The sequence below is a fragment of the Rhipicephalus microplus genome, unplaced genomic scaffold, assembly GCF_043290135.1.
Source record: "Rhipicephalus microplus isolate Deutch F79 unplaced genomic scaffold, USDA_Rmic scaffold_16, whole genome shotgun sequence".
NCBI lineage: Eukaryota > Metazoa > Arthropoda > Arachnida > Ixodida > Ixodidae > Rhipicephalus > Rhipicephalus microplus.
In genome coordinates this window covers 14,987,108-14,999,484 of record NW_027464589.1, presented here as the reverse complement: position 1 = coordinate 14,999,484, position 12,377 = coordinate 14,987,108, and the positions used below count along the sequence as shown (strand labels likewise).

The 12,377-nt window shown below is 48.8% G+C and overlaps 1 protein-coding gene across 2 annotated transcripts; it reads right to left on the bottom strand.

Annotated features, from left to right (window-relative positions):
* Positions 1–2,881: 2,881 nt before the first annotated feature.
* LOC142784977 (uncharacterized) lies at positions 2,882–9,409 on the bottom strand. Of its 2 annotated transcripts, XM_075883400.1 has the most exons (8): positions 9,057–9,405; positions 8,016–8,145; positions 7,711–7,886; positions 7,194–7,253; positions 7,063–7,122; positions 6,894–6,998; positions 6,725–6,838; positions 2,882–6,428 (listed from the first exon to the last, which is right to left on the bottom strand). In XM_075883400.1, exons 2-8 carry the CDS (start codon positions 8,129–8,131, stop codon positions 4,267–4,269), a joined length of 2,793 nt encoding a protein of 930 aa, XP_075739515.1. In that variant the 5' UTR covers positions 8,132–8,145; positions 9,057–9,405; the 3' UTR covers positions 2,882–4,266. The 2 variants fall into 2 exon arrangements, with proteins under 2 accessions (XP_075739515.1, XP_075739516.1); XM_075883401.1 differs by having other exon boundaries at positions 6,394–6,428; positions 6,725–6,998; positions 9,057–9,409.
* Positions 9,410–12,377: the final 2,968 nt, after the last annotated feature.

Below are 12,377 nucleotides of genomic sequence, written 5' to 3'. Positions count from 1 at the left end.
AGGTACGCGAGATGGCGGTACCTTGAGTGTTCTCTAGATGGACGCACGGACGGATGAATGGACGAACACACAGACAGACTGGCAGACAGACGGACAGGTACACGGACGTGTAAAGCGGCTATGTGCCACAGGGTATGCGAGATGGCGGTACTTTTGAGTGCTCTCGAGATGGACGCACGGACGGACAGACAGACAAACTGGCAGACAGACGGACAGGTAGATGGACGCGTAAAGCGGCTATGTGCCACACGGTATGCGAGATTACGGTACTTTGAGTGTTCTCTAGATGGACGCACGAACGAACGCATGGACGGACAGACAGACAGACTGGCAGACAGATGGACAGGTAGACGGACGCGTAAAGCGGCTATGTGCCACAGGGTAAGCGAGATGGCGGTACTTTGAGTGTTCTCTAGATTTACGCATGAACGGATGCGTGGGCGGACAGACAGAGACTGGCAGATAGACGGACAGGTAGATGGACGCGTAAAGCGGCTATGTGCCACAGGGTATGCGAGATGGCTGTACTTTCAGTGTTCTCTAGATGGATGCACGGACGGACGCACGGATGGACTGACAGAAAGACTGGCAGACAGACGGACAGGTAGACAAACGTGTAAAGCGGCTATGTGCCAGACGGTATGCGAGATGGCGGTACTTTGAGTGTTCTCTAGATGGGCGCACGGACAGACGCACGGACGGACAGAAAGACAAACTGGCAGACAGAAGGACAGGTAGACGGACGTGTAAAGCTGCTATGTGCCACAGGGTATGCGAGATGGTGGTACTTTGAGTGTTCTTTATGTGGACGCACGGACGGACGCACGAACGGACAGAGAGACAGACTGGCAGACAGACGGACAGGTAGACAGACGTGTAAAGCGGCTATGTGCCACAGGGTATGCGAGATGGCGGTACTTTGAGTGTTCTCTAGATGGACGCATGGACGGACGGACAGACAGACAGACGGACAGGTAGATGGACGTGTAAAGTGGCTATGTGCCACAGGGTATGCGAGATGTGGTATGTTAAGTGTTCTCTAGATGGACGCACGGAGGGACGCACGGACGAACAGACAGACATACTGGCAGACAGACGGACAGGTAGACGAACGTGTAAAGCGGCTATGTGCCACAGGGTATGCGAGATGGCGGTTCTTTGAGTGTTCTCTAGTGGACACACGGATGGACGCTTGGACGAACAGACTGACAGACTGGCAGACAGATGGACAGTAAGCGGACGTGTAAAGTGGGCATGTGCCACAAGGTATACGAGATGGCGGTACTTTGAGTGTTCTCTAGATGGATGCACGGAGGGACGCATGGACAAACAGACAGACAGAGTGGCAGAAAGAGGAACAGGTAGACGGACGCGTAAAGCGGGTATTTGCCACAAGGTATACGACGCGCGAGAGGGCGCTAATAGGAGTGTTCTCTAGATTTACGCACGAATGGACGCATGGACGGACAGACAGACAGACTGGCAGACAGATGGACAGGTAGATGGACGCGTAAAGCAGCTATGTGCCGAAGGGTATGCGAGATGGCGGTACTAGGAGTGTTCTCTAGATTGAAGCACGAACAGACGCATGGACGGACAGACAGACAGACAGACTGGCAGACAGATGGACAGGTTGACGGACGCGTAAAGCGGCTATGTGCCACAGGGTATGCGAGATGGCGGTACTTTGAGTGTTCTCTAGATGGACGCATGGAGGGACGCATGGATGAACAGACAGACAGAGTGGCAGACAAAGGAACAGGTAAACGGACGCGTAAAGCGGGTATGTGCCACAGGGTATACGACGCGCGAGAGGGCGCTAATCGGAGTGTTCTGTAGATTTCCGCACGAATGGACGCATGAAGACAGACTGACAGACTGGCAGACAGATGGACAGGTAGACGGACGCGTAAAGCAGCAATGTGCCACAGGGTATGCGAGATGGCGGTACTCGGAGTGTTCTCTAGATTGAAGCACGAACAGACGCATGGACGGACAGACAGACAGACTGGCAGACAGATGGACAGGTAGACGGACGCGTAAAGCGGCTATGTGCCACAGGGTATGCGAGATGGCGGTACTTTGAATGTTCTCTAGATTGACGCACGAACGGACGCATGGACATACAAACAGACAGACTGGCAGACAGATGGATAGGTAGATGGACGCGTAAAGCGGCTATGTGCCTCAGGATATGCGAGATGGCGGTACTTCGAGTGTTCTCTAGAGGAACGCACGGACGGATGCACGGACGAACAGACAGACAGACTGGTGAACAGACGGACAGGTAGACGGACCCGTAAAGTGGATCGAGTATGTACCACAGGGTATACGACTCACGAGATGGCGGTACTCAGAGTGTTCTCTAGATAAACGCACGGACGGACGCATGGACGAACAGACAGACAGACTGGCAGACAGACGGACATAGTAGACGGACGCGTAAAGCGGGCAAGTGCCACAGGGTATAAGACGCGCGAGATGGCGGTACTCAGAGTGTTCTCTAGATTGACGAACGCCCGGACGCATTGACGGATAGGCAGACAGACTGGCCATAGAGAAATAAAAAAGGTGAAGAGTGGACACTCCCGTAGACCCCAGCGGCCCAATCGACTCTAGCACACCTAGTGGTTGATGAGAGCAAGTGGCTTGCGCTTCCGGTTTCGGTTTCACTGGCGCAACTTTTGAATTACTTTGCATAACCGACGTTTTGCTATGTCGTAAGTTCATAATTTCAGACCACTATTCATCGCCCAAATGGATAGTTTTTGTAGGTCGTTTTGATTTAGCGATTCCCTGTTTTGTTTTGTTCAGTGGTTCGTGCGAATCGGTCGTGACGTAATTTTTATTTTGATTAAGTTATAAAAAAAAGAGATGCAGGTAATGATAATTCACTATCGTTTTATTCATCGCGCTTGTGTTTTTCTTTTGGAACAAGTGATCAATGTATATATCAGTCAAAGAAACAGAGCATCCGCAATGTTTTATTCAAAGGCAAGGTAGAGTATGAGAATATAAAAAGCACAATATGACAAAGGTAGACAACAAATGCATCTCGCCTTACAAATAAATTGTAACAAATATTGTAACAAATACATAGAGAACACAGACAACGCACACATCGCTAGAGTTGGCAGAAGCCGAGAAACTGGTGAAGTATGACACACCGGGCCAGTGGGTAACTAAGGATCTATGGCAAAAACATAGCGCACAATGCTGATGAAGAAGGAAGAAGTGACATATACACAGCAATGAAGTCGCGAATCACGCCTGGGCTTAACTGAAATAATGCATAGAAAAAAAGAGCGCACAGAAACCACACGACACAATATAACAGAAAGGCAAAGGTGCAGTGTGCTGGCTGTGCTTAAGAACAGCTAGTCCAAAATGAAAAAAAGCAGACTTGATGCCTGCTTGTCCTCAGAAAGGTAGGGCTTTGCAGCTTGCTCACTACGTGAAAGACAAACTTTATGCTACAACACTGGCAGGTCTTGTGGCTTTTGTTATGCGTCGCCTTCATCAAAAACTTAAGATCCCAAGTGATTTGCGTTTGGGTGTTGCTGTGACGCTTGCGAGCTAAAATAGATTGTAGTCATCACTTTATCCAGAATTGTGGACTTTAATTGGTGCTACGAGAGCGGTATTACAGGGCTAATAAATAGCAGAAGGAAACCACTTTGGCTCATTATTTTTCACAAAGGCTCTACATCGTACGTTATCACTCACAAGCTATATAAAAATAAAATGGCAGCGTCCGCAGCCCCATCAAACACTACAAGTTTGGGTATTCTTTTGAAAATTTTGATGGGCAAGATGAGGAGGTTGATGAGAAGCTAAAATACGAAAAGCGTGATAACATGAACCGTGCCCACTTCATACTGTGTTCCTTACCCGCTCGAAGACATTTCAACAAGCGGTTTTGTTATCGATATATTACTTGAGCTGGAGAGATAAAGCATACACAGTGACCAAGCGACCCACAGTAAAGTGTACAGTTCGCCCGTATTTGCTACAAAAAATACAGACAGGATGCCCAACATTCTTTTTAAGGTTATGCAAATCACTTCGAGCGAATACACAGTGTTTGTACTCCTCATAGCGGGTAACCAAAACAATGAATGCAACGAAGGAGTGGTTAGTCCAGTTGAACTGAATATAAGCATATAAGACCATAATGAAGTCTGCTGTAACGAAGTAATAACATAACAAAGCTATTGCAGGATTCGGCTCAACTCCAATACTTTAGTGTAAACCCGCCGCTAATTGCTAACCTTTGAACTTGTCAAGCTGCATGCCCGAGATTGAAGACTGGAACCTAACCCTGTCTAAGTTTCGGTTCACAAAACGCACATGCCAACATAAACGAACCCGGCAAAACATTTTCAGAAACTTAGCGCGACACCCAGCAGAGCAGAAATGAAAATCGCCAACACTTGACAGATGGTGATACAAAACATCGCACACTTTCAGGTGATGTGCAGTGGCCTCAATTATGGCAAGAAAGCGAGATTCAAGTTGTTGTACGTATGCAAAAGCTGCTTCTGATGGCACAGTGAGATTCCCAAAAAGTTTGCTGGGGACGTGGTATGCTTTGAGCATTGTGAAATACTGGTGGGTACCCTTAAGCGTCTCACTGTCGTCTTTCAGTAACTGTGGGCAACTGCAACCGTCACATGCATTCCGAAGGAAGTGTTTGATGAGAAAACCAGCTACATAATATGCAGCGGAGTCATCGATAATATGGGAGTGAATGTTTGTCGCAAGTTCAGAGAGATCGTCTAGAGCGGGAAAGTCGTCAGGCTGTGGCTGTGCACACTCCTCATTATCCACAAGAGACGCACTGGTGAGGGAGAATGGCGACAGCTGTTCCTGGAGGAGGTCACATTCATCATCCTCGACATTTCCGTATTCTGACAGCTTGAAGAGTTTTCTTATGCAGATGTGCTTCAGGCCACAAATAAATTGTGCTACATTGGGGTTGGTGTTGCAACCCTGTTTTTGCCTAATGTGGCCAAATATGTTCTCCAGAGGATCCTGTTGAAGCCTGCGTGTTAACAGGTATTCAAAATTGTAATTTTTGGAGAGGTCGTCCCATAGTTGACAAATTGCCTGAATTGTAATTTGCCAACCTACGATGGTTTGTGGTTGACGTCTGCCAACAAACTGCCATGATGCAATCCAGGGAAGCTGGCCTCGGAGGAAGTCAATCAGCTCTGAATCATTTTTCATGATTGCATGCCGCAGCTTTTGCGAAGTTCTTTTTTTACTCGAGCTGTTCAAGGCATCGAAAATCCTGTCCATACGATCACAAAATTGAGCTGTAGTGATGGCCGAGGCAGGCAGCACCTTCGCATACACCATTGCCGTGATAGCAATCGAAACTGATGCACTGAAGACCTGAGTTGCTCTGCTGACCTTCATATTAGAAAAAGGTTTCTGATGAACGTGCCGTTCAGTCAACTTTGGAGCCAATCGCAACCGCAACTCATGTGAGGATTGGTAAAGGCTTACAATGTGCGACCAGTTAACGATGTCATCCCCAATGTATAACTTGTGTGCTTGGACATTATTGCGCGTTGTTTTAATTAAATGCGGAACATCAAAAATGTAATATACCCGCTCACCATTAACTTCAAAAAAAGGCTTTGCTACAGTCACTTTTAGTTGGTTAGCGAGACTTACATTTGAACTGCCCTGGTCACAAATGACTGCTTTCACTGCAATATTAATGCTCCTAAGCTCCAAAATGAGTGACACCAGCAAGTTATGCATAACAGATGATGGTGTTGATGTGTGCCCTATAGTAAAAGCAACCGGTTGAACCCACTTTCTCGAAACACCAACAAGAAGAAAAACCAGTGCTCGATCAGCGATGGTTGAAGTGCGATGAGTGCCATCATCTGTAAAACCCTGGACAACGTCTCTTGAAGCATCATAGTACAAATTCTTTTTGAGTGCTATTTCGTCGAAAACTAAAGCGCACACTCGGTCCCGTTCATTCCAAGCTTGAGTATTTGTTGCAATGGAAGAAAGGATTCCTGGAATTATGCCTGGAGTCATCTTTACATTAGCTAGCCACCTCCTTAATGAACGCCGGGAGGGCAAAGAAAAATACGGAGCCAGAAATCGGTATGCTCGCGGACCTCGGAAGTTTAAGTGAAGAGCGAATTTCTTGAACCACACGGGAAACCGCTTGCCCTTGCATTTGGGCCTCAAGCGAACATGTGCAGAAAGAAGTTTAAAAACCTCCTCGGTGACGTGCGGTCGGATAACTTCAAGGGCCTTCGTAGTCGATGACGGTGCTTGGTGAGGCTGTCTCTGCAGTCTTTTGATAGTTTTCCGCTGTGCTGCTACTTTGGCTTGCAGATGTTTAATGGTTTGCTTGTACTTCATTGATGGAGACATTGTCGCTGGCACACAGGAACGCACTGCAATAAACAAAAAAATTGATGTAAAAGCGAAGAACAACTAATCCCATACGAGCACTTTCCTCGCTCTTTCAGACCCAAGGTGCACAACTTTCTGTGGTACAAAGTTTTCGATTCCACTACCTAAAAACAAACCATTCACAATGTTGACAATGCACAAAAAAAATGAAAATCACTGAGAGCCCACCCTTACATTTTGTAAGTGCACACGTAGTGTCCTTTTGAGGATAGTTTCCTCAGAATGTCCTAAACATAAAATAGCACATTAAAAACTGCTGCAATAAAAGCATAGTCACCATTTTCTCTAAGGCACTCAGGCGTGGAGCTGTTGGCGGAGACGTCTTCTGGAGGGTCTTGTGAAGCTTGTTCAGTGCCTCGGACAATGCTGTCGGAACAATCTTGCGAGCGGCCTGCGGAAGTCTCTATATCAATCCACTCTGGTGTTGAAGTGAACATACAACTTACCGGCCACACAAGTTCCTTTTGTGACAGCTGAACGACTGGTTAAGGTTTTCTCCGGCAAGACGAAATCATCAGAAATTCTTTCACCAGCTACAAGGGAGCTGCCACCTGCAGAGGTTTGGTCAACAGTCAATTTGGGTAAAAAAAAAAGAAATCGCGACACTGAACGCACCCTGTTCATCGGGGCACCTCAATGTGTGGGAGCCGCTTTCTGAAGCCTCTACCGCAGGTCCTGAAGAGATGAAATTACGACAATGTGTCAGTAAGAGGCTTATAATAACACAAACTGAAGCTCATCCGCACCTTGCAGTGCAGCTTCTGCAGCCATGTCACAGTCACTACTTGAAGCGACGCTCAGAGAACCTGCATATATGTGCAGTTGGTACAAGTTACAAAGCTTGTAGCATGGGGAAGCTTAAACAGCTCTTTCAAACGCATAAATTGGTCGAACGTGGAAGAAAAGAGACGGCACCAACTAGGAAACAAGTAATTTGTGATTTTTGGAATTATCAACAGTGGCAGCTTTCACTGATGAAAGGTATACGTACATGTGCACTCAGGCTTGAAGATAACGTGAAATAGCCCTTTAAAGTCTTTCAAAACAAGTTGCGCAGGTCCAGAGCATCAAAAAATGACAGAAATGTAAAGCTGCTGTTAGGAAGGTAATAGCCCACAATTCACAGAACTTAAGACTTTCCAAGTGTTACTTCTGTAGTGAGGTTTCTCTATCGGCTACAGAGATCTTCACGGTTAACTGTCGCCACTGATTCAATACAAGTGGCTGCTATTGCACATATTTGAGTTTCAGTCAATCACTTACATGGTGCAGCTGGTTGCACACTGGGAACAGCCATTCTTGTAAGCCTTGTGTGCCCAGGGTCCATGAAACTTTGAGCAGTAAAATGGTCGCTACAAACCCTGTACGTTGCGTACAATAGGCTGGCCGGCTTACTCAGGAGATCATCGCGTCCAGCATACTGCATCCATGCTTTCATCCTGCATTGGCAATGAACTATCAGCTGAAAGGGGAAGTGCTTGAATAGTGATTTTTTATTGTTACCCTCACTTAGCAAGTACGAACAGTAAGCCTACAGACATGCAAACCATACAAAAGCTTTAACACACCTGCCGTCCCGTGGTACGCGGAAGAAACTCGTCCCAGGCTTCTTGTGGGTTCTGCCATTGTTGAAGCACCACGATACACAGCAGTAGCTGCCGTAGCTTGGACCGCCGGACGGCATGGCGTCAGCGCGGTCTGAAAATGTTAGTAAGTGGATGCTTCGCTGTCAAATTACAAAAAAGATATGTGCACGTCATAAGTGTACCAGCAAACCCCTTTGAATGATTAGCTAATCGATGCACAATACAAAACCAGTGATACATCTCTGACCCATAAAACTCTGACTTACAAAGATATACGTCAAGACCACGAACAAAGATCTTCAGAAGTTTCCAGGCCGCTATCCCTTGTAATGCAATGGTATCGCGGCCTGGGAACATTAGAACACCTTCGTGCGTACGCAGTATCAGCAGTACATTGGGAAGAAAAATCGTAGTTGAAATTTGTGCGGTAAAATTATATTGGAAACGTCAAAAAAATTTGTGGGCAGCTTGCACTAGTGGCACAAGGCTAGCGAAGAAACGAAGATGATGGCCACTTGGCTAGTCCAGATTTGCCTCCGGCACACCAAGAATTATTCGTGTTCCGAGCCTTCGGGAAATGCGTCGTGAAGCATGCGAGGCCCAACAAACGCTTCTCAATATTTTGCACCGAGCCTACGACCTAGCTGCCCAGCTATGCTCAGCGCACAGACGCTCGCGTCCGTGGCAGACGCAGCACGCGTCGCCTCGGCTTGACGCCGTGCCGCCTTTTCTATACTGCATACGTTGCACAATGTTCCCGTCTAACCGCCGCATAGAGCCACAAACTTTCTTTTTAGCGAACCTCCCAGTCCTTACAAGCTTCAGAAAAAGGTTACAACTGCGTGAATGACACGCCACGTAAGAAACAAACTCGCACACACGAAGCGCAACGTGTGTGTGTGCATCTTTCTATGTTTGTTGCATGGTGTCTTTTTCGCGCAGGCGTAACCGTTTTCTGAAAAAATGACCCAACAAGACCAACAACATGTCATTCAACAAGCTTCGCTTGAAAACGTGCCTCACCTGTTATCTCACGCTTGAAAACGCCGACGCAGCCGACGTTGACGAAAGCGACGAAAGCGTCTCGCTGTCAGTCATGCATGGGCTTGTCGCTGGGTAGATGGTGTTTATGACAGTACGGCTGAAGAAAAATAATCGCGTAAGGTGTGTTGAATAAATCGTTTTTATGTATAAAGAACATACCAAATTTGGGCGTGTAATTATTAATTTGTGAAAACAATTCTGTTGCATTGATTATAACTGTGTTTTTTTTTGCGCTTGCGCCCTCTGACGTGTGGTGGGAGCACTAGTTCGTTACGTAGTCGTGACGCACTTCCTGAGGCCAGGTTTCGCGGAGTGTCCGCTCTTGTCTTCTTCTTTCTCTATGGACTGGCAGACAGACGGACAGGTAGACGGACGTGTAAAGTGGCTATGTGCCACAGGGTATGCGAGATGGCGGCACTTTGAGTGTTCTCTTGTGGACGCACGGAGCGCCGCATGGACGAACAGACCGACAGACTGGCAGACAGACAGACAGGTAGACGGACGCGTAAAGCGGGTATGTGCCGCGGGGGGTGCGAGATGGCGTTTCTTTGAGTGTTCTTTAAATGGACCCACGGACGGACGCACAGAGAGACAGACAGACAGAGAGATTAGCAAACGGACGGACAGGTAGACGGACGCGTGAAGCGGTATTTGCTACAGGGTATAAGAGATGCGAGATGGCGGTACTTTAAGTGTTCTCTAGAGTGACGCATGGATGGACGCATGGACGAACAGACAGGCAGACTGGCAGACAGACGGACAGGTAAACGGACGTGTAAAGCGGCTATGTGCCACAGGGTATGCGAGATGGCGGCACTTTGAGTGTTCTCTTGTGGACGCACGGATGGCCGCGCGGACGAACAGACTGACAGACTGGGAGACAGACGGACAGGTAGACAAACGTGTAAAGCGGCTATGTGCCAGAGGGTATGCGAGATGGCGGTACTTTGAGTGTTCTCTAGATGGGCGCACGGACAGATGCACGGACGGAAAGAGAGACAAACTGGCAGACAGACGGACAGGTAGACTGACGTGTAAAGCTGCTATGTGCCACAGGGTATGCGAGATGGCGGTACTCAGAGTGTTCTCTAGATAGACGCACGGACGGACGCATGGACGAAAAGACAGACAGATTGGGAGACAGACGGACAGGTAGACAGACGCGTAAAGTGGTTGTGCCACAGGGTATGCGAGATGGCAGTACCTTGAGTGTTCCCTAGATGGACGCACGGACGGATGCATGAACGAACAGACAGACTAGCAGACAGACGGACAGGTAGACGGACGTGTAAAATAGCTATGTGCCACAGGGTATGCGAGATGGCGGTACTTTGAGTGTTCTCTAGTGGACGCACGGATAGACGCATGGACGAACAAACTGACAGACTGGCAGACAGAGGGACAGGTAGACAGACCCGTAAAGCGGGTATGTACCACAGGGTATACGACGCGCGAGATGGCGGTACTCAGAGTGTTTTCTAGATTGACGAACGCACGGACGCATGGACGGAGAGACAGAAAGACTGGCAGACAGACGGACAGGTAGACAGACGTGTAAAGTGGCTATGTGCCACAGGGTACGCGAGATGGCGGTACCTTGAGTGTTCTCTAGATGGACGCACGGACGGATGCATGGACGAACACACAGACAGACTGGCAGACAGACGGACAGGTAAACGGACGTGTAAAGCGGCTATGTGCCACAGGGTATGCGAGATGGCAGTACTTTTGAGTGCTCTCGAGATGGACGCACGGACGGACAGACAGAAAGACTGGCAGACAGACGGACAGGTAGATGGACGTGTAAAGCGGCTAGGTGCCACACGGTATGCGAGATTACGGTACTTTCAGTGTTCTCTAGATGGACGCACGAACGAACGCATGGACGGACAGACAGACAGACTGGCAGACAGATGGACAGGTAGACGGACGCGTAAAGCAGGTATGTGCCACAGGGTAAGCGAGATGGCGGTACTTTGAGTGTTCTCTAGATTTACGCATGAACGGATGCATGGGTGGACAGACAGAGACTGGCAGACAGACGGACAGGTAGATGGACGCGTAAAGCGGCTATGTGCCACAGGGTATGCGTAATGGCGGTACTTTCAGTGTTCTCTAGATGGATGCACGGACGGACGGACAGACAGACAGACGGGCAGGTAGATGGACGTGTAAAGCGGCTTTGTGCCACAGGGTATGCGAGATGTGGTATAATAAGTGTTCTCTAGATGGACGCACGGAGGGACGCACGGACGGGCAGACAGACATACTGGCAGACAGACGGACAGGTAGACGGACGTGTAAAGCGGCTATGTGCCACAGGGTATGCGAGATGGCGGTTCTTTGAGTGTTCTCTAGTGGACGCACGGATGGACGCTTGGACGAACAGACTGACAGACTGGCAGACAGACTGGCAGACAGACAGACAGGTAGACGGACGCTTAAAGCGGGTGTGTACCACAGGGTATACGACGCGCGAGATGGCGATACTCAGTGTGTTCTCTAGATGGACGCGCACGGACGCATTGGCGAACAGAGTGGCAGACAGACGGACATAGTAGACGGACGCGTAAAGCGGCTATGTGCCACAGGGTATACGACGGGCGATATGGCGGTACTTTGAGTGTTCTCTAGATGGACGCACGGAGGGACGCATGGACGAACAGACAGACACAGTGGCAGAAAGAGGAACAGGTAGACGGACGCGTAAAGCGGGTATGTGCCACAAGGTATACGACGCGCGAGAGGGCGCTAATCGGAGTGTTCTCTAGATTTACGCACGAATGGACGCATGGACGGACAGACAGACAGACTGGCAGACAGATGGACAGGTAGACGGACGCGTAAAGCAGCTATGTGCCACAGGGTATGCGAGATGGCGGTACTCGGAGTGTTCTCTAGATGGACGCATGGAGGGACGCATGGACGAACAGACAGACAGAGTGGCAGACAAAGGAACAGGTAAACGGACGCGTAAAGTGGGTATGTGCCACAGGGTATACGACGCGCGAGTGGGCGCTAATTGGAGTGTTCTGTAGATTTCCGCACGAATGGACGCATGAAGACAGACTGACAGACTGGCAGACAGATGGAGAGGTAGACGGACGCGTAAAGCAGCAATGTGCCACAGGGTATGCGAGATGGCGGTACTCGAAGTGTTCTCTAGATTGAAGCACGAACAGACGCATGGACGGACAGACAGACAGACTGGCAGACAGATGGACAGGTAGACGGACGCGTAAAGTGGCTATGTGCCAGAGGGTATGCGAGATGGCGGTACTTTGAATGTTCTCTAGATTG

Excerpts from the sequence above, each read along its gene's own strand:
- LOC142784977 (XM_075883400.1), bottom strand. The coding sequence starts at position 8,131 with ATGCCGTCCGGCGGTCCAAGCTACGGCAGCTACTGCTGTGTATCGTGG. Across the intron at positions 7,887-8,015 it reads CGCGTACCACGGGACGGCAG|GATGAAAGCATGGATGCAGT; the intron begins GTGTGTTAAAGC and ends TTGCCAATGCAG. Across the intron at positions 6,429-6,724 it reads TGAGTGCCTTAGAGAAAATG|TGCGTTCCTGTGTGCCAGCG; the intron begins GTGACTATGCTT and ends TGTTTATTGCAG.